This window comes from Letharia columbiana (assembly GCF_014066305.1).
Source record: "Letharia columbiana isolate WasteWater2 chromosome Unknown Sc0000023_s0, whole genome shotgun sequence".
Lineage (NCBI taxonomy): Eukaryota > Fungi > Ascomycota > Lecanoromycetes > Lecanorales > Parmeliaceae > Letharia > Letharia columbiana.
Window position 1 is genome coordinate 434,073 of NW_023501064.1, and position 20,167 is coordinate 454,239.

The 20,167-nt window shown below is 46.9% G+C and overlaps 10 protein-coding genes across 10 annotated transcripts; 5 read left to right on the forward strand and 5 right to left on the reverse strand.

Annotated features, from left to right (window-relative positions):
- Positions 1 to 91: 91 nt before the first annotated feature.
- On the reverse strand, positions 92 to 1,696 carry HO173_007246 (uncharacterized protein; the record flags this gene model as incomplete). The annotated part of the gene is made up of 1 exon (XM_037309150.1): positions 92 to 1,696. One exon carries the CDS (start codon positions 1,694 to 1,696, stop codon positions 92 to 94), a length of 1,605 nt encoding a protein of 534 aa, XP_037164011.1.
- Positions 1,697 to 2,737: 1,041 nt separating this feature from the next.
- HO173_007247 (uncharacterized protein) lies at positions 2,738 to 4,178 on the forward strand (the record flags this gene model as incomplete). The annotated part of the gene is made up of 4 exons (XM_037309151.1): positions 2,738 to 2,761; positions 2,817 to 2,949; positions 3,002 to 3,846; positions 3,900 to 4,178. 4 exons carry the CDS (start codon positions 2,738 to 2,740, stop codon positions 4,176 to 4,178), a joined length of 1,281 nt encoding a protein of 426 aa, XP_037164012.1.
- A 1,084-nt stretch (positions 4,179 to 5,262) lies between these two features.
- HO173_007248 (uncharacterized protein) lies at positions 5,263 to 8,328 on the reverse strand (the record flags this gene model as incomplete). The annotated part of the gene is made up of 1 exon (XM_037309152.1): positions 5,263 to 8,328. One exon carries the CDS (start codon positions 8,326 to 8,328, stop codon positions 5,263 to 5,265), a length of 3,066 nt encoding a protein of 1,021 aa, XP_037164013.1.
- Positions 8,329 to 8,348: 20 nt separating this feature from the next.
- Positions 8,349 to 8,552, forward strand: HO173_007249 (uncharacterized protein; the record flags this gene model as incomplete). Its single annotated transcript, XM_037309153.1, has 1 exon — positions 8,349 to 8,552. The coding sequence occupies one exon, from the start codon at positions 8,349 to 8,351 to the stop codon at positions 8,550 to 8,552; it is 204 nt and encodes a 67-aa protein (XP_037164014.1).
- Positions 8,553 to 8,748: 196 nt separating this feature from the next.
- HO173_007250 (uncharacterized protein) lies at positions 8,749 to 11,202 on the reverse strand (the record flags this gene model as incomplete). Its single annotated transcript, XM_037309154.1, has 6 exons — positions 8,749 to 9,410; positions 9,464 to 9,576; positions 9,623 to 9,887; positions 9,933 to 10,005; positions 10,058 to 10,861; positions 10,921 to 11,202. 6 exons carry the CDS (start codon positions 11,200 to 11,202, stop codon positions 8,749 to 8,751), a joined length of 2,199 nt encoding a protein of 732 aa, XP_037164015.1.
- A 243-nt stretch (positions 11,203 to 11,445) lies between these two features.
- Positions 11,446 to 12,409, forward strand: HO173_007251 (uncharacterized protein; the record flags this gene model as incomplete). Its single annotated transcript, XM_037309155.1, has 2 exons — positions 11,446 to 11,646; positions 11,696 to 12,409. The coding sequence occupies 2 exons, from the start codon at positions 11,446 to 11,448 to the stop codon at positions 12,407 to 12,409; spliced, it is 915 nt and encodes a 304-aa protein (XP_037164016.1).
- Positions 12,410 to 14,781: 2,372 nt separating this feature from the next.
- HO173_007252 (uncharacterized protein) lies at positions 14,782 to 15,180 on the reverse strand (the record flags this gene model as incomplete). The annotated part of the gene is made up of 2 exons (XM_037309156.1): positions 14,782 to 14,814; positions 14,899 to 15,180. 2 exons carry the CDS (start codon positions 15,178 to 15,180, stop codon positions 14,782 to 14,784), a joined length of 315 nt encoding a protein of 104 aa, XP_037164017.1.
- Positions 15,181 to 15,423: 243 nt separating this feature from the next.
- On the forward strand, positions 15,424 to 16,366 carry HO173_007253 (uncharacterized protein; the record flags this gene model as incomplete). Its single annotated transcript, XM_037309157.1, has 2 exons — positions 15,424 to 15,624; positions 15,674 to 16,366. 2 exons carry the CDS (start codon positions 15,424 to 15,426, stop codon positions 16,364 to 16,366), a joined length of 894 nt encoding a protein of 297 aa, XP_037164018.1.
- Positions 16,367 to 16,861: 495 nt separating this feature from the next.
- On the forward strand, positions 16,862 to 17,554 carry HO173_007254 (uncharacterized protein; the record flags this gene model as incomplete). The annotated part of the gene is made up of 1 exon (XM_037309158.1): positions 16,862 to 17,554. One exon carries the CDS (start codon positions 16,862 to 16,864, stop codon positions 17,552 to 17,554), a length of 693 nt encoding a protein of 230 aa, XP_037164019.1.
- A 224-nt stretch (positions 17,555 to 17,778) lies between these two features.
- HO173_007255 (uncharacterized protein) lies at positions 17,779 to 19,616 on the reverse strand (the record flags this gene model as incomplete). Its single annotated transcript, XM_037309159.1, has 7 exons — positions 17,779 to 17,870; positions 17,923 to 17,974; positions 18,040 to 18,245; positions 18,303 to 18,404; positions 18,492 to 18,670; positions 18,722 to 19,091; positions 19,196 to 19,616. 7 exons carry the CDS (start codon positions 19,614 to 19,616, stop codon positions 17,779 to 17,781), a joined length of 1,422 nt encoding a protein of 473 aa, XP_037164020.1.
- Between the last annotated feature and the right edge of the window lie 551 nt (positions 19,617 to 20,167).

Consider the following 20,167-nt stretch of genomic DNA (forward strand, 5'->3'; position numbering starts at 1 on the left):
GGACTATACATGGAATGAGCTAGACAGAGGTGGAAGGGAATGTGGCCAGAAGCCAGATCCCTCCTCATGTTGGAGGCCCAGGCTCGAGGGTTCAGACACTGAACTTCTCAATGTTCGCGGCCCGAAGCCATTCAGAATCATCCTTTGATGCGCTCTGAGCAATCCTATACAGCTGGTCCAGGAACGCAGGTACAAAAGTACCAGGCCCCTTAACGTCTTCCCTCTCTCCAGCCTGCTCAGCCGCGATCTCATACATCAGGATACCTGCCAGGGCGGCAAGCAACTTATCCCCTTTGTGCACAGCGAGGAACGCTGCTATCGTGGTACCCAGCGTGCAGCCACTGCCGGTTATATTGCCGAGATAGTCATGTCCATTCTTAATTGCGTACGTTCTTTCGCCGTCACTCAGATAGTCCGTCTTCCCCGTCATGAGAACGACATTTCGTTCTCTTGCGGCCAACTTCTTCACCAATTGGGCCTTGGCAGACTCATCAGTGGTGCTAGCGCCCATGTCGACACCTTTTTGCTGCACCAAGCTTTCTCCAAGAACCGTTGTAATCTCGTTTTCGTTGCCCTTGATGAGGTCGAAATAGCCATTACTCATGAGCGTCTTGACGGACTGCCGGCGGACGGCCGTGGCTCCTGCACCGACGGGATCAAACAGGACAGGGCCTTCAACTTCATTGTACGCGCGGATTGCTGAAATGTAGTTGGTCAAGCCATCTGGTGTGACAGTGCCCATGTTGACGACCAGTGCACCGCCCAGTCCGGCCAGATCCTTAGCTTCTTCGCCGTAGTTTGCCATAATGGGACTTGCGCCGATACACAGAGCCACATTTGCTGCGAAGTTCTGGACTACTAAGTTGGTCATGTTGTGGCACAAGGGGGACTTGACGCCCAATTCTTTGACGATGCGGGGGATCTGGCTCAACAGCGTTTCGACATTCTGGTGCTCACCCGCATTAGGGCTCATGGAGACAGGGACTTTGCCTATCGAAGACCTCAATCCAGCTGCTGCTGCTTTTGGATCTTGTGCGGCTATGATGGCACTTACCACCGCTACTCCGTCAAGTCCTTTGCTTGGTGCTTTGGATTGGAACATCACACGCTGCACGTTCGAGTCATTAAGCCCTCCTATTGCAACCGTAGATATCGCCATATCCATTGTGGACAGGCGATCCAGAATCCTTTTGACCCCAGCGGTGCCTATAATTGATTTGGTGTTTTCCTTCGTGGGCGTCGCGTATACAGTTCCGATCCCCAAATATGAGGCACCTCCGCTCGCTGCTACCACAGCTTCGGAAAGATTGTTGGCTGTCACACCGATGATGGCGTCGGGACCTAGGATCCTTTGAGCTGTTCCCAAGTCCATGTCCTCCTGACCGAGGTGCACTCCATCCGCACCAACGGCCTGAGCAACACCGACGTCGTCATTGATAAGTAAGGGAACGTTGTGTTTCTTTGTGATGGCACGGAGTCGCTTTCCCATGCGAATCAGATCAGCGGTCTCGCTTTTCTTATCTCGATATTGCACGACGGTAACACCGCCCTCAACAGCTGCCTCAACCACGGAAGCAAGATCCTTGTCTCCAAGGATTGCCTGAGTGGAGTCCGTAACCAGGTAGAGGGAGTAATCGATGGCCATGTCCAGACGGTTCACATCAAGCAAATACACTCGGGAGCACAGGAGGAACATTCATCTTTCATTCCTTTACTATCTACCAAACCCGGGTCAGAATGGTTCGGTTCTTTTGCGCGCCTTCTCATTAATTGGGCAATGTAGGAAAATTACATAACAGCGAACACTGTCAAACCCCCTTGAGCGCTGAGCGATGACAATTTGATTGGTAAAAATGTTTAATGTGGGAATGATGTAAAAATAGAAGACGAGGTCTCAAGTGTCAAGAAGGGTTTCATGGAGGTCGGTAAAGCCGGAGACAATCCTCCTGTAAGCCGCTTGTAGAGTAGAGTAGAGTAGAGTAGAGTACTGTATAATCTTGCAACTTACATAGTTATTCAACTGTTGGAGTGATGGTCATGTCAAGGTAGAAATGAAGAAATGAAGAAGAGGAAGAAATGATAAAGTAAACAGCAGCTAGTTGTAGGGCAGGAAAGGTGCAGGAATCATGCGTTCATTCAATTGTTGTTGCAGGCTTGAGACGCTGGACCACATGTCACGCTAGCCCTCGGCTGACCTCGCCGAGACTTTTTCTTACCTTTGCCTTTCTCTCTCTCTTTCTCTCTCTTCTTCTTTATTTTCTCTCCCTCTGATCCCTTCTCCCTCCAACCACAACACCATCAAAATCATCAGACTCAACTTTCAAACATTAGCAGGCAACAACTCTCTCAGCAAAGCTCCTCCATCATCAAGCCAGACCCGTCTGCAACCAACTCAGTGCAGTCCCGGAAATTGCACGCATCTAATTCCTACAAAACAGAGTCACCACCAGCAATTACACGGCTGTCTATGTATTCGTGCTCTAACGCCTTCAGAAACCATCCGCCGCTCACGCTGCAACCATTTCCTATACCGCGGAAACCTTGTAGCCTCTACGCAAGATCCAACGGGTAATTCCCAGCAATCGCAAAACCCGTCTTGTACAAATTCGCGCCATCTTCCATGAGCGGCCTGGATCTCTGCATGTCTCTGTTGGCATTGTTCCGTGGTCATACTGTACTTTCGTGCTCGGCTTCCTATTTGCATTTTTACTAAAAAAGAACACGCTTCACCGCAATCATGGCTACCCTTAACATTCGTCGGGTCAGTAATCCTTGCCTTCCAGGACCCGGTCGTGGTATGCTAACCTCCACGACAGGATGTCGCCGACCCCTTCTATCGCTACAAGATGGAACGTCTTCAGTCCAAGATCGAGGGCAAAGGCAACGGTATCAAGACTGTCATCGTCAATCTGAGCAGTGTCGCTCAGTCGTTGGCGCGACCACCGTCTTGTACGCACCCTGCCGTCTCTGAGTAGGAGATACCTCGCTAACATCATTTCAGACGTCATCAAGTATTTCGGTTTCGAGCTTGGTGCTCAAACCAATACCAATCCTGCCGATGACCGTTGGATCATCAACGGTGCGCATGAAGCTTCCAAGCTGCAGGATTATCTAGACGGCTTCATCAACAAATTTGTTCTCTGCAAGATGTGTAAGAACCCGGAGACGGAAGTCAAGATCAAGGATGGACATATCACGCTGGATTGCAAGGCCTGTGGCCGACGCTCCGACGTAGACCTTCGTCTCAAGCTCAGCTCCTTCATCCTCAAGACCCAGCCAAGGAAAGGCAAAAAGGACAAGGCTGAGAAGAAAGCACGCCGAGCCATGGCCAAAGAGAACGGCGATGCCGACCAGAATGGAAATGGACATGCATCTCCCGACGGTAGCAATTCTGACAATGCCGACGCTGAAGACGGAGACCTTGCATTGGAAGCTGGAAGCGACGATGAGCTTACCCGTCGCATCAACGCCGAAGCCAAAGACTTGAATGGATCGGATACTAAGGATGACCAATGGACCGTGGATGTCTCCGAGGCCGCTGTCAAAGCTCGCGCTCAAGAGCTACCCGATGACTTCAAGCAGACGCTCACACTTGATGGTGACGACGAAGAAGGCGACGGCGAGGGAGGTGGCAACAGCGCCTACGATCAACTTGGAAGCTGGGTCATCAGCACCGCTCAATCAAAGACAGGCGGTGTCAAGGACGTAGAGGACGTTGACATCTACATCAAGGCCAAAGAGCTGGGAATCGAGACCAAGCACAAGACTTTGACTGTGCTTGCTCAGACCATCTTTGATGATTCCATCGTCGAACAGATCCCTACTCGTGCCAGCATGCTCAAGAAGGTTCGTCCGTTTTCTTTAGTCTAGCTACTCGCTGCGTTATTGACTTGTAGTAGATGATCACCTCCGAGCGTCACGAAAAAGCCTTCCTAGGTGGCACCGAACGTTTCGTCGGCAATGAGCACCCCAAGCTTGTCCCTCAGGTCCCCAAGATACTACTCGCCTTCTACCAGCAGGACCTCATCTCCGAGGGCGTGCTCAAGAATTGGGGCTCCAAGGCTAGCAAAAAATACGTCGACCTCGCCACCAGCAAAAAGGTCCGCAAGTCCGCTGAGCCGTTCTTGGAATGGCTCAATACTGCTGAAAGCGATGAGGAGGAATCCGAGGAGGAGTAAAAGCTTTATTCAAGGGACTTCCTCGCTGCTCTGGCTGCTTCTGCTTCTCTCTGGCTTAAATCGGGTCGTGTGTCGTCTTTTCGTTGCTGCAATCACTCCACTCTTGTGACAATTTTGTCTGCTCTGCTCAATCTTTAATACTCCTATGATATTGAGCGCGAACTACATCCAAATAAAAGATCCCGGCTCATCTTGCCCTTCACATGATGGGGGGATACAAAGTGACCCCAAGTCCTTATGCGGCTGGCTGCTCATGTGACTGTCTACGCATCTGACCCTGGCTCTATGTACTCCACGCTGCCCCTCCTCCCGTTCGAAATCCAACTCGGAATCTCATGCTTCCCAATCTCGTCCACTTATCGTTCCCTGAATGTATCGATTAGACAATCAATCCCCTCATAGAGCTGCGTGAACCTCTTCATCCCAATCACGGCTTCCCCAAAACCTCGCCAACCGTAGTTCGTTCTCCCAAGGTCAAAAGACAGCTATGTACTTGCCTCGAGACCTTGATCCCTTTTTCTTGTGAAAGAAACCAAAGAGGCTGAAAGCAATGTACCCTTGCGTCTTCCCCAAAGCGAGCGCAATGATATTCGATTCCAACCCGCCGCACGTATACCGTTCACCGTGGTCCAGTTTGGACATCACGATGATGCGCTGGGCCAAATGAACAACGGCTGTGTTGGTGATGGATTCGTCGATGCTTTCTTACTAATAATTAAACAGCGGTTTCATTGCGATCCGGGAAACCGTCATAGGAATTGAAAAGGAGGTGGAAGTTGTTGCCGAGGACGTGGTAGGTGTATGGATGTTGGGGAGGGGTTGCGCTGGGTGTGTTTGAGTAATGTTCCTGTTTGGTTGTTTTCTGGGGGAGACGTACCCGAGTATACTGGAGAGAGTAACATTTTTTGAAGAATGGCGGTGTGATGTTAGCGTTGAGATCGCTGGGGGAGAGCGGTGCTGGAGCGGTGTGGTAGATTTGGTGCTGCAAGGATGTAGTTGCACAATTGAAGCGAGACTGCTAAGGGGAAGACGCTGGGGATGAGCATTTTGGAGTGAGGAAGCCAGAGGGTCTGTGGGTCCGTTGTCATAAGTCCACATCAGCGAACTCCCACCCCACTATCCCCTGCAGCTTCACCGGCTTCTCCAGCTTCACCCCACCATTGTTCCTCCTCGCTTTCTCCTCGACCAACCAAAGCGCATCTGCATTCAAACCTTCGAGGACGCTTCTTACGTCTTTCCTTTCCCCTGCCAAACCTCCAAGCGCCTCGAAGGCTCCATCCTCCATATCCTCGTTAACCCCCACATCCCCCACCACCAGAAGCAGCAAATGGATCACACCGTCCCAGACCCTCCACTTCATCCCCCGAGGCACTTTCCCCTTTCCTTTGCTGTAGATTCGGTTTTCCTCTCTCATCTCCCTTTCTACTCTCTTATACAATCCAAGCAGTTTGTCCCACTCTTCTTCCACTCTGGTAAACAGAAAGTCTCCTGCGCATTCACATAGCGTAGCTAGTGCATTAGCTGCTGCAAGGGTTGTGTACGCTTCGTGATCATAAAGGCGGGCAGTGATAGAGGAGAAGAGTTGCGCTGCTATGGGCAGGAATGTATCGGTATTGGAAGCCAGGACCGGGAGAGCAGTGGTGAGGAGGTTGAGTATGTGTGTGCGGAGGGGAGGCGAAGGAGTGGTCAGGTGAGAAGGTGCCAAATTGGTAATAGAGGTTAGGAGAGTGTAGGTCTTTGAAGGGGCCGGGGCGGGAGGATCTGCTGGGACTTCTGGTGAATGATCCGGTTCTCCCAGTGGCTCGAAGTCCTTTTGCGATAGAGATGATTTAAATGAATTTGGAGACGGAGGGGACGCCGGCGCTGAGAGTGGGTGGTTGGTGTGTACTAAGTTTGAGCTAAGGAATGAAGCGATGTCTGCTATAGTGGATGGCTTGTAGACTCTTGGTCGGGTTGTGGTGTCAATGCTCGACTTGATGGCCCGCGTAGATGATTTGGCAGCTTCTTCAACGATGGCGTTGAGAACGGAGAAGAGCGATTCAACTAGTTTGGGATAGCCGTGGTAGCAGGCGAGAATGGAGAAAATTGACTCAACTAAGTCGTCGAGGTAGGGTATCAGCGCCGAACCGCACAATCGGACCATCATGACTAGGACTTGGGGTGCTTGAGGGCTGATGTCAAAGGTATTTAGTTTGAGGGTCACAGCATTAACGAGGTAGTCGGCGTTGTCGATGATCAAGGAGGCAGAATTCGGGTAATCGCAGACGGTGGAGACGGTATTAAGACATGTTATGGCGTGCTGTTGAAGAGCTGCATTATTTGATCCAAGTCGCTCAAGAATCGGGTAGAGAGCGTCAACCAGCTCAGGGCGAAAATCTTCTTTTTGGCTGCGGGCTTGCATGGCTACGGCTTCGAGGCCAAGTGCCTGGAGTTTCCAGCGATCCTCATCCTCGAACGTGGATTTTGATAATACGTCCAGTGAAAAGGAGTAAACATCGTCTAGCAGCAAGTCTTGCGAATCCTGGCCAGGCGGGAGATTCAGATATTGATCAACCATTGCTGATTCTGCTGATGGACGATTCAAGAGCTGCAGCGACAGCCAGAGCCCAGCTAGCTGCTCTTCTCCAGATGTGGTTCTCAGAGTATTGACAATGTCTTGCTGGAACCCGGTGGACATTGGCGTATCCTGGAGTTGGGCGGCCAGCATTTGGAGCCCGACCATTGTTGGACGACTGCTCGACTCACTGAAAAGCACAGGCTGAAAAATCATCGCTGATCTCGAACCGGTATTGGCGGACTGTATCAATTGTGAGACTTCGAGGCTACTTTCTGAAACAAGATGTGCCCTTGGGGACGCCTGGATAGCGGCAGACACACTCGCACGTAAGTTGACAGCCATCGAATCATTCAAGACTTCAAGGCTCATATCATGACTTTCGAGGAGTTTGAATGCTGTGGAAATTTGCTCAATGGTTCTTTTCTTCTTGGTGTCGTCATTCGATTGCATGACTCTGGGTAAAGCCACAATCCAGTCGTGCAATGAGCTTTTGATTATGTCAAGTAGACCGCCGTTGGTAGCGAAGATGCTACCAAGGTTGAAGACAGCGGCCCCATCACGAGAATGGCTGCAAAGCGCCACAAGTGTTTCGGTCAACATTGGGATAGACTGCAATAGTGATATGCTGCACTGCTGTATAATCGAAGTGCATAGCTGCATAAGTGCTTCTTGCACCTCTGATCTGTCATGATACCGTAATGGCAAGATGTTGGCGAGAGCCATTCTTAACTGGGCTGATGTAGCTGTAGCCCAAGATCCCGTCTCACCCTTGCTGCGTCTGGTGGTCATCGCATGACCTTGTTGAACGTTGCTAGAATCATCATCAATTTTACCATTATCAATGACTTTGCAAATGATAGTTGTCAGGATTCCAAGGCTCGTAGTAAGAACCTTGTAAGACGGCTTTGAGCCACTTTTAGACGACAGCACCTTGGTCAACGACGATACTATTCCTGGAAAGATGCCCTTGAGGGCCTCTTCATCTGTGATACCAATGACCAAAGAGTCTAACGCATTCAAAGCAGACAATCTTACACTGACCGAGGGTCCGTCTGTGACACCATCAAGCATAACCGTAACAGTATGACCTAGGATGGGGATATTCCTTGAATCGACGGAGTTGGCACCGAGACCAGCGCCATTCGAAGCCTGGAAGAGACTGCTCAAGCACTCGAAAGCGGTTGCGGAAAGCTCCTCGTTGACATCCTTGACTTTCGTGTCCGTAGCACTTCCTCCAGCCAAAAAGCACAGCAGGATCAATAGCTGTTTGCCCAATTCAGATAATAGCTGATTCCCCCAGCCCTGCGAGATGAGAATCTGTAGGCATTGTAGGGCGACTTCTATAGCTCGGACTGGCAAGTTTTTGCTGTCGCCAAAGATGTGCGAAAGGGGGAAGAAGACATAATCAGCCAGCTTGGAGTCTAGAGCATTGCCTTGACCGCTGATGCTTTTAATGGTCTCGTGAAGGCTCTCTAGGGAGTTGATGATATCTTTCGTGGTAGCTTTCTTGCCCTTGTACCGCAAGGCCACTTGACTAAGTTCCACGCACGGCGGCTTCAAAGCGCGGAAGGCCTTCACTCGAGCTTCGTCCATGTTTCCCAAGATAAGCCAAGATGGGAAGCGAACGCTATGGATCACTCCTCGAAGCAACCAGCAATCTTGACAGCGGAGATTCTCTGCCCAACACAAGAAGATCTACAGTGCTTGCTCGAGAATCCATGTTAGCCTCGCAGGCAGCTCGGTCAAAGCAGACCGGAGTTCCCGAGCGCCTTGAAACAGCTCCAGCAGTCGAAAAGACTGTGTGCTGGACAACATGAGACGAACTGGTGTTTTTGGTTGGATGACGGTTTGGGAAAGAAGTTCGAGAGTAGAGCGTTTCTTGGCGAGGGTGGAGTAAGGTAGCCTAGGATATGTCAAGTATGCACCATTAGATTGTTTCTAGCTTAATCGCCAACTACTAGATCAGTTCTTTGCATGAGATTGCTACAGAGTTGAAATGCTTTGTACAAATGATCAAACGGCATCTTCGCTGCCTACACTATGATACGTGCCACCGTCCTCATCCCGCCGCGCCCTGCGCAACTTCATCCTTGAAGGCGTTTCATACATCCTAGTGTAGTTGACCGCTTCTCCATCCAGCATTGCGGCCCCGGTCTCTCGTTTTCCAAAGTACGGAGCTGGATCGCACCAGAAGTCCTTGCAATTCGTGAGGATCCCCCTCGAGTAGGGGTTACCCCGTCTCCTTGACCCGCTGCCTGCTTCTGAGCCTCCAATAGCAGTGGCTACAAAGGTGTCGAAGCCTAGGAGCTTCTTCCACTGTGAAAAGCACCCCTCCTTGTGCTGATGCCGGTCTGAAGGAATTGTAGGATTGGGGCCTATACCCGCATTAGATAATTGGGCACCCTCCAGGCTTGTACTGCCAGTAGTCAACGCAGACGTAATGGCTTGAGAGGCTTGTGTGCCGTGATGCATGTGGCCCCGCATACTCTCGTAGGTGGTCTGTGCTCTTGCCACTTGCACCATCTGTACGGCCAATAGCATGGTGACCCACAACATTTGCAAACATGTCCAGATGGTAACAACTACAGTGAAAGTATCACGCAATGTGTATCGACAAATGCTTTCAGAGAGAATGTTGCACTGCGTCTTTTTGGGTTGAGGAAAGTCTTGAATATCTTGGATACGTCAGCTTTTATCTAGGAGAGGAAGTTGGCAATGAAGCACTTACGGTATATTGCAAGGCGAATGAAGAAGACCATGCCGGCCTCCAGCGCAATTATGTACACTAGGAAGTGCCGTTGGTTGTTTGCCCCAACACAATTGTGAATCCATGGGCAATGGCTTTGGATGGTCAGCCTGCCCTATTGACTTATTTCCAGAGACATACTGATCGTGTTTCGCCACGCAACGGCCACATCTTTTGCAGTGCTTACTCCTAAGGGGCCTCCTGACCATGCAGGATACACAGAAGTTCTGGTCATCGAATTTCCACAAGCTCAATAATTCGTCAATAACTGCTTTTTGCTGGGCGCGACTTCCAAGCTTCGGCACGTAGCCAGGATCTTCGATCATGCTGTATGTATAGAAGTATGCACAAAGTCCATAGCTGAAAACGAAAAGTAGATTGAAAACAGGATGAGATGAATATGTAGCTGAAATTGTTAGCTTGGCTAAGATTGAGGCACCACTCAACCTACCCATCAACACGGTCGTGAACCAACGTACACCAACCCAAAACAAGGTAGCCGCAAAAACACCCGCTAAGTATGGCTGGTTCTTTTATTAGCCACACTGAACATCAAGAGAGCTGTAGATTGCTTACCGTCCGTTGTAAATGCTGCATGTCGCTGGGCGCCCACTGCAGCACTTGCTGAGCAGCCCACTGTAGAGAGTACGCCAAGAAAATAGTGATAGGTACAGCTGCGAATATGGGCATCCCGCTGAGCACAGAGAAGATTATGAACATCTGGAAAAAAGGGAAGAGGAAGAAGGACCTGTTTAGAAAGACACGAGATCTGAGGAGAGAGGCATATGGTAAGGGGAGCTGTTTCGCGGTGCCGTCTGGATTGAAGCCAGATTCTTTGAGCGCCCGGTGCCACGCGCCTTTTGAATTCATCTCTTGTGCGACTGTTGCAGGGGGTTTGCCGTCATTGGTCTCGACAAATCGATCAGCACCGTGCTCGATCAGCTTCTGAATACAGGCTGGATTGCCTTTGACAAGGGCCCAATGTAGCGCGGTGAAACCATTTTCGTCTGCACCGTTGACGCTGGCACCCCATTGAAGGAACAAATCCACACAAGCAGGGTATCCTTTATATGCAGCCCACATCAAGCATGAATGCCCTGAGGGATCTGGTCCATCGATTGGAATGTTCTGGTGGAGAAGTATGAGGAGTAGGAACACATTGCCGTCGAATGTTGCTAGATGAAGCATGTTGTAACCCTGCCCATCTGTGAGAAGAGGGTCTGCGCCATTCTCAAGCAGCAGGTTGACGACATAGAGATGGCATCGCTGTGCAGCCCACATGGTAGGAGTAGCAACCGACTCGCCGCCTTTTGCATTGACCTCCGCGCCGGACTCGACGAGGTATTTACAGAGCGCATAGTGGTTGTTGATTGCAGCCCACTGTCAGCCTATAAGTAAAGCTCATAGCGCGTCATATCAGTCGATATATCTTAGCTTACATGCAGTGGTGTGATGCCCTCCTGGTCTTTGTATCTGGCATTGAACTTCCCAGTCTCGCAGAGAGTTTGGATGGGGCCTATCTCTCCCAGTCTTGCAAGCTGCATGATATCCTCGTGGAGCGGTAGCTTGTCTTCAGGCGGAGCGATCTTGTCGAGCTCCACAGTATTTTCGCCAGTAACCTTGGGAGGTGCTGCACTGGCTTTTCCATTTGCCAAAGCTGGTGTAGTAGGCGCAGCGCCATGCGGAGCCTCAGCGGACGCGGACGCGGACGGGGCAGTCATCTTGTGCACCGTTTGGTGGACTGGGCGACCCCACAGGTTACCTCATTTCGGGGTGTATTGCAGGCGTTCTTGACCATGAAACAGAAGGAAACACCATGTTCAACTCTTGCTGATAGAGACGTAGCTTAGAAAACAAGTAACAGTGATGACGGCCAACTCCTTGCGGAGTTCTTAGCGTCCTCCGCATTTAGGTCTTATCCAGCTCCACAGTCAACTTGCCTAGATGAACAACTCACAGCAATCATGCCGTGGACTGATTCGCAGAGTTGGCCATCGTCACTGATGGGGCCAACGCCTTTGGCAATCGGAGTTGCTATACTCCTCGTTCTCTCCGTCCCTTTGTTCCTTCATCTAGTGATCTACCGCTCCACCTCCTCGACTACCTTACCCTCATTTCTACTCGTTGGTCCAAGTGGCGCTGGGAAAACAGCGCTGCTCACTCTTGTAATGATCATCTCACTTCTGTAGCACCCTTTCTAATTGGACTCCATAGTTCGAAAGAGGCCAGCACGTTGAAACCCGCACCTCTCAAGTCCCTATAAGCGTCGAAGTGTCCCTCCCCGTGTCTACGAATGCCGCGTCCTTGAAATACAGATCGGTCAACGATCCATCTAATCAAGTCCACAAAAAGTTCCTACTCGCCGATACTCCAGGACATGGGAAGCTACGGCACTACGCTTTCGACGGCGTCATCAAGCCACAAAATCTGAAAGGCATTATATTCATGGTTGACGCCGCGGACATATCCATGGGCAACAGTGGCAATGGTAACGAAGCTCTTCGCCAGGCAGCAGAGTATCTCCATGACATACTGCTTCTGTTGCAAAAGCGATCCACCAGTTCGAAGACCTCAAAAGCTCCCAAAGAGCTGCCGATCCTCATTGCTGCAAACAAGCTAGACCTCTTCACAGCTCTCCCGGCTCCTCTGGTGAGGACGGCCCTAGAATCAGAGATATCTAATGTGCGGAGTTCAAAGACCAAGGGACTGTTGGACTCCGGGATTGGGATGAATGATCTAGATATTGGGGAAGAAAAAGAGTGGCTCGGTGATGGTGGCGATGGCAAATTCGAGTTTTCACAGATGGACGAGGTCAACGTTGCTGTGAGCGTAGCCGGTGGTAACGTTCTCGGTGCAGATGGCCAGGATGTAAAACAATGGTGGGATTGGATTGCAAGTAACCTAGATATATTATTAAATCTAGTTTAGATTATATCGAAGTATAACTTATAAATATTATCGAAGAAGAGTTTATTATAATCTTTGCATTTATTATTAATTTGTAGGATTTTATAAAAAGCGCTATTAATACTTTTAATGCTTAATATAATAAATTAAAGACTCTAATAGAGAGCTTTCAAACTACTAGCCGTAATATTAAGGTATTTTAATAATAAAATAAATAATTTAACTAGAATATCGCTTATACTAAGATGAAGATATTAATAATTATTATTTAGCTAGATAATAATAATAGCTAATTATCTTATAAGCGAGAAATTAATAATAAATTTTAAGGTTTACGTAATAGGTATCGTATTAATATCATAAAATTTACTAAAGAAAATAAGAAACTTAAGTAAAACTTAAAGTGTAAAGAGTAATAGTTAAAGAAGTAATAATCTTATATATTAGTTAATTTAAAAAACTTCGATAAAAAAGACGTAAAGATTATATTTATACCTCGTTAGCCGAGTATTCTCATTAGTAGTATCTATCGAAACTTACACTATATCTCTATTACAAATCACATAGAGGATATAGAATTAAATAAATGATATCTCGACGTCTTAAATTTCTATAATATTAATAATCGAATTAAGTAGAATAGCTAATATTAATATCTTAAAGCGAAGTTTAAATAAAGCGTTATAATCTTTTTTATTAAATTTAAGAAAATCGATTATATATAAGATTATTATAAATTTACTATTTATAATATTATTAAAATAAGAGTAGACGAAGATATCTTAGATTTATATTAAATCGCTTAAGAAATAATTAATAAACTAAATAATATATTCGAAATATATAATAAGATTACTAAATTAAATATTAAGATATTCGATTTTAAATTTAATATAGAAGTAATAGATAAGAAGAAATCGTTTAAGAACTTCTACGCACGATTCTCTATAGCTATTACTCCCTTAAAATTTACTAAAATTTATAAGATATCTAATTTAAAACAATTAATCTCCACACGCCTGAGATATCGAATTTCAGAATAGTCTTTTAGCACTTTTCGAGAATTAGTTATTTTCCTATGAGTACTAAATATAGATCTTCGAGCTATTAATAATATATTAGATTTAAAGAATAAGAAAGAGATTAATAAAATTAATAAGAACTCTTCCCTCTCGAATAATTAACGTAATACTTTCTCTACTAGAAGAAACAATAATATTACCACCGAAAATTCTAATATATAAGAATATAAGTATCTTAAATTATTAATAGATAAAATTTGAAAAGAAGATAGATATTTTAAATATCTAAAGATTAGATATTATTTTAGCGATAATAGTATCTTATATAAGAATATAGATTTATTAATAAAAGAATAAGTTAATATAATTCTAAAAGCCGTCGGCGTAGAGAAGAATATTCTCGTCGAATTATTATAAGAATTAAAAAATTAAACGTTCTTAGTTAAGTCGTCGTTAGAGATCTAAAAGCCTTACGTATAAGAATTAAAGAGTTAGAAATAGAAAGAATACTCGCTTCCGTCTCTCTATCCGCGTATATTATTACTATTAAAGCCTCTTTATAGAATAAATACTAATTAGACTTTTATAGGAAAACTATTATATTAATAGAATAGATTAAGACTAATTATCTCTCGAATATCGAAGCTTTAGCACTAAGCTTCGTGAATATATCTTTTATTAAAATAAATAAGCTATCTAAAGTAGTATTAGTATAACTCTATAAGTTATAACTAGCTAATAATAGATTAATCTTTATTCTTAATATCACATATATAACCTTAATAAAACTCGCCTTAAAAGATTATATAAAAGAACTTTAATACTTAATTACCTCACTAAAACGATTTAATATTATCTTAGAAATATTATAGCTAGAATAGTATAACTCTTATATATTCTTTAAATCTAGAATTATTACACTTAATTTAAATTATTATATATTCAACTATTTATTATATAGTAAATTTATTACTATTTAGAGTAATAATAAGTCTCTAAGAAAGAACTTAAATTATATAGTAAAGACTATATTTAAGGAAAAGAATATAGTAGAGATCTTTATCTATATCTTTATTAAGATAGCTAAGAAATTAGAGAATTAAGTTATTATTATATAGTTCTAAGACTTCGAATAACTTTCTAACTTTATCGATAAGAAAGCGAAGTTTATTACTAACGTTACCGCTATTACGATAGAAGATTATAAAAAGTTCTTTTATAAGCTAAGAAAAAAACCTTCAACTATGAAATAGCTACGGAAATAAGTTTTTATAGTATATTATAAATAGCTAGATATTTGAAACTCAATTAAAGTTAATAAACTTTCTTCTTATCGCTCTATTAACTACGAAATATATCTTAAGAAAGAAGCTATTTCACTATCGAAGAGAGCTTATGAATTCTCTAGAGATTAGATATTAGTCGTAAAGAAATATATTAATAAAATATTAGAGAAAGGCTATATTAGATTAAGTAATCTTAGCTTACATGCAGTGGTGTGATGCCCTCCTGGTCTTTGTATCTGGCATTGAACTTCCCAGTCTCGCAGAGAGTTTGGATGGGGCCTATCTCTCCCAGTCTTGCAAGCTGCATGATATCCTCGTGGAGCGGTAGCTTGTCTTCAGGCGGAGCGATCTTGTCGAGCTCCACAGTATTTTCGCCAGTAACCTTGGGAGGTGCTGCACTGGCTTTTCCATTTGCCAAAGCTGGTGTAGTAGGCGCAGCGCCATGCGGAGCCTCAGCGGACGCGGACGCGGACGGGGCAGTCATCTTGTGCACCGTTTGGTGGACTGGGCGACCCCACAGGTTACCTCATTTCGGGGTGTATTGCAGGCGTTCTTGACCATGAAACAGAAGGAAACACCATGTTCAACTCTTGCTGATAGAGACGTAGCTTAGAAAACAAGTAACAGTGATGACGGCCAACTCCTTGCGGAGTTCTTAGCGTCCTCCGCATTTAGGTCTTATCCAGCTCCACAGTCAACTTGCCTAGATGAACAACTCACAGCAATCATGCCGTGGACTGATTCGCAGAGTTGGCCATCGTCACTGATGGGGCCAACGCCTTTGGCAATCGGAGTTGCTATACTCCTCGTTCTCTCCGTCCCTTTGTTCCTTCATCTAGTGATCTACCGCTCCACCTCCTCGACTACCTTACCCTCATTTCTACTCGTTGGTCCAAGTGGCGCTGGGAAAACAGCGCTGCTCACTCTTGTAATGATCATCTTACTTCTGTAGCACCCTTTCTAATTGGACTCCATAGTTCGAAAGAGGCCAGCACGTTGAAACCCGCACCTCTCAAGTCCCTATAAGCGTCGAAGTGTCCCTCCCCGTGTCTACGAATGCCGCGTCCTTGAAATACAGATCGGTCAACGATCCATCTAATCAAGTCCACAAAAAGTTCCTACTCGCCGATACTCCAGGACATGGGAAGCTACGGCACTACGCTTTCGACGGCGTCATCAAGCCACAAAATCTGAAAGGCATTATATTCATGGTTGACGCCGCGGACATATCCATGGGCAACAGTGGCAGTGGTAACGAAGCTCTTCGCCAGGCAGCAGAGTATCTCCATGACATACTGCTTCTGTTGCAAAAGCGATCCACCAGTTCGAAGACCTCAAAAGCTCCCAAAGAGCTGCCGATCCTCATTGCTGCAAACAAGCTAGACCTCTTCACAGCTCTCCCGGCTCCTCTGGTGAGGACGGCCCTAGAATCAGAGATATCTAATGTGCGGAGTTCAAAGACCAAGGGACTGTTGGACTCCGGGATCGGGATGAATGATCTAGATATTGGGGAAGAAAAAGAGTGGCTCGGTGATGGTGGCGATGGCAAATTCGAGTTTTCACAGATGGACGAGGTCAACGTTGCTGTGAGCGTAGCCGGTGGTAACGTTCTCGGTGCGGATGGCCAGGATGTAAAACAATGGTGGGATTGGATTGCAAGTAACCTTTGAAAATGGCGGGTCTTTTAGGTTTATGGGGAACCATATTTCGAGAACTGGTACACTCAGCTTGCTCAGGAATATTATTCGAGAAGGCAGTAGCATGACTTTTCTGCCCTGGAATTGACGCGAGGATTCTACCGGGTGTCAGTTCCTTCCTTTTCGACGGCGGATCATACGGACGACAACGAGGCACTGAAGCGGTGATTCAGATCACTGGGGGAACGTGAGATGGGGCTATCTGGAAAGCTCCTGCTGTGCGACCAAGTGCTTCTTGGTTGAGCAATGTTAGGGAACCCACGTCCCAGTACCAAATTTGCAGACTTTGTTTCTGCGAAGCCCCAACACTGTTTCATGACAATCATATTAATTGGTCAAACAGTCGAGAGAGGAAAGTATCGTTTAGCCAGTTGCATTACTCTACAGTCGTTTCCTTTAGAAAGTCTCCATACAAGATCCACTCAGGACCACAGCAACACTAGTCCAGCACCCCAGAGGCAAAACAGCATGTTTCCCAACATTCTCTGCCTCATTCTCCACCTTCCTCTCCTCATCCTCGCCTACCCACCCGGCCCTCGTTACACTACTTCACCCATCTCCGCCATCGCCCGATCCATCGACCCACCCCACTCGGCCATACACGCTCCCACAGGCGACACTCTAAACCGCACCGCCTGCTTCTGTGCATCACGGACCTGGGCCATGGATCAAACCTACGGCTTCTACTACATGATCAGGTACTACAACGCTCACCTCGACCACACCTACATCCTCGAACCAGCGTGCCAATCCAGCATTTCCATCAACGTCCAAGACGAGTACGATCCCAACGACAAACCTACCCTTCAAAACGAATGTTTGCGCTCCCGTTTTCATGATCCGGTCGAATATTGCACCGGGAAGGACACTGACGAGAACACATTCTGCTACACCCTGGCTGGTGGGCCGGATTACGATACTTGGCGGTTTAACGGGCAGCATAGGACAGGACTGCCGCTGGAGCCGGAGGTCAATTACTCTTCAGATATGGTGGAGGAGGTGTGTGAGGAGTCCTGTAAGGAAAGCGTGGGAGGCATGGAGATGTTGAGTGGAGATGCGTTGGAGGTGCTTGAGGGGTATTATAACCTTGTTGGGGAGAGACTGGAGAGCAGTGTCGTTTTCTACCCGTCTATTCCTGACATGTGCAAGGGCTGCAAGTAGGGGATAGGCTATGGTGGTTTTGCGGGTCTATGATGGGATTCGCACCTTATCTCTTGGCTCTTGTCCTGTTGCAGATGCTCACTGGTTGGCGAACTGCCTTGCTATGCATCATTGCTTGGGTGTTATAGACGTATGCATAGAAACCTAATGTGCCCGATAACTCCTTGCTCAGAACGCTATGCTTACATGTTCCCTATGTATCGTGCTGTAAAAGCTGAACAAGATCAGGGTATCGTCCCATTACTTGCAATCCCACTACCATCCGCCGTATTCGTAGTCCCCGGGGTAGGATTAGGATAATACCAACTTGCAATTGCTATTTACTCATCATTAGTTCCCATACTCTCGCCACAACCTTGGGTATTTACCAATTATTAAGTATATCAAAATGCACAATGCACCTTCTAGGTAATTGGATTTCTACAAAATCTTAGCTCAGCGTTGGCTCTTGAGTAGGAAGACAGAGCTGCGGAACGAGGACATACCTGATCTCTCAAGAAATTGCCAACAACGATGATCGCCATGATGAGCACCACAATGTTGAAGATCTCAAAATTGAGGTCCATTGCCTTGTTCAAGCCCCAGCCCACGATGACCACGAGCGAAGAATTGAACAATGCTGTTTGTATTGTGGCGCCCATGCAGTGCGCAAGAGCGAAGTTCATTTGGTTATCCCATGCCTCATCGACGGCTGGATCCCAGTATTTTTAGCACATTTTATGGGATCAAAGACACGAGGAGACCTTACCTGTGAGGTGCTCCGCCGCTTTTTCGACAAGTGGAACCAGGATAAGGCCCATGAATGCGTCGCTTACGCCGTGTTCGTGGACGACGTGTTCGATCTCCTCCACTGAAACCAAACCGATGAGGTCAGCATGATCCCGGGGGAAAGATCCCGAAAGGGTAGCAGTGGTGGCGGAACTGGAAGGGACTTTACCTAGGAACACAGCGTGAAGCGAGACGCAAGTCAATGCAATGAGCGTTGCGACGATACATTCCGTGAGCGTCAATTTGTCTTTTGCAAGGTCTATATGCCGGTCTGCATCGCGTTCTTCGTCTTTCTCGAGCGAGTCGGCGTACAAGCCGTGATGCGTATGCATCTGGAACCATACATAGCTATCGAAATTAGCCACTGTCTTGACGAGCGCAGGGGTAAGGGCCTCTTGCATCAGGAAAGCTATAAGGAGTATCACGGACGTTGTTCGACTGATGTGAAGGACGTTGGCGTCTAGTACTGAGTCTTCTATAGATCCTCGGAGCGAAGAATAGAATGCGCTGGGAATAAGTAACCCGAAGCCGGCCATGAGGAGTTGGCCATTTCCAACTTCGCTAATCACTTCGTCGAATTCTTGTTCGTTTCTTCTCAGACCACCTGCAAAGAAACAGAACCCAAGGCATAGTAGCAAATTCGCAAGGATGGAGCCCAGGATGGCCGATCTGATAACAGGAATGAGGCTATTGTTGACACTGTTGTGGAGGAGTACCATGAAAAGTACGATCTCAACGATCCCACCGAGGAACGTTTCGAGGATGAGACCTGGCCGTTTTCCATCAGTATGCGACGTCTGAAAGGCTGAATCTCGCAACAACAGGGAACCTGAGGTGCAGCACTTTAACAAAAAAATACTTCTTTGCGCTCACCTAGCACTTTTGGCAGCTTTCGTGCCAGTTCTTGTCCAGCGAAACCGACCAGGTTTGCGGTAGGAACCATAGCAACATAGTTGAGTATGAAGATCCATAGATGTAGGTCTGGACGAGCGAAGTGGATCGCAATCGCTGCGGGTACGAAAGGCCAGAGGATATTGACCACCAACGAAAGATGACTTGAGGATCTAAAACATATCCGTAGGAAATGCCACGGGTGTACTCCTCCTCTTCCACTTTCGCCGTCGGGATGTATACCTTTTGTGATTTTGTGTCCGTTGTGGTTGAACCCCGGCATGTGCATATGGTGCTGCGGTTTCTCATGTTGTACATGTGCTGATTCCGGAAGACCGACAGCCTCCTCACGTACACCCGCTTGGAGATTGGGTTCCGGTTTGCCTCGGAATTTGCTCAACATATTGCGCAGTGTATAATTGTTGCATCAGAGACCGGCTGCGGGGAAAGGACCCAAAGGAACGACAAAAAAAAGAAAGGTAAACAACCAGAAAAGATTGCGACTTGCAGAGTGCTATGCCTCAGAAGGAGAACATTTAATGGACGATTTTCTACCAGAAACGAAGAAAGTTGGGCAGAATAAGAGAGAGATGGGGTAAAGGAGAGCGCTCTCATTTCATGACGCTCAGCTCGTAGGTGACTCCCGCGATCCGGCCCCTTGGCGCCCAGAGCCTAAAGTAAAGTAATCCTCAGCTGCAGGAAATTGGCGTTCTGGTGGCACCCTTCAGTCTGGGCAACATCGAATAAGACACTTGAAAAAGTTTGGCTTGAATATATATATGGGAAGTTATCAACAGTGCAATGCCGTTGACTCTGAGATTATGACCGAAGGGACGGACCCCTAAGCGCTTGGCGCTCGCCTGAAAGACCCCGCAATCGCAAACACCGCCCTTCAAGTTCCCCGCCTGACGTAGAGTTACTACAAGTAGAGTAGTACATCTTCGGTTCTTCGCA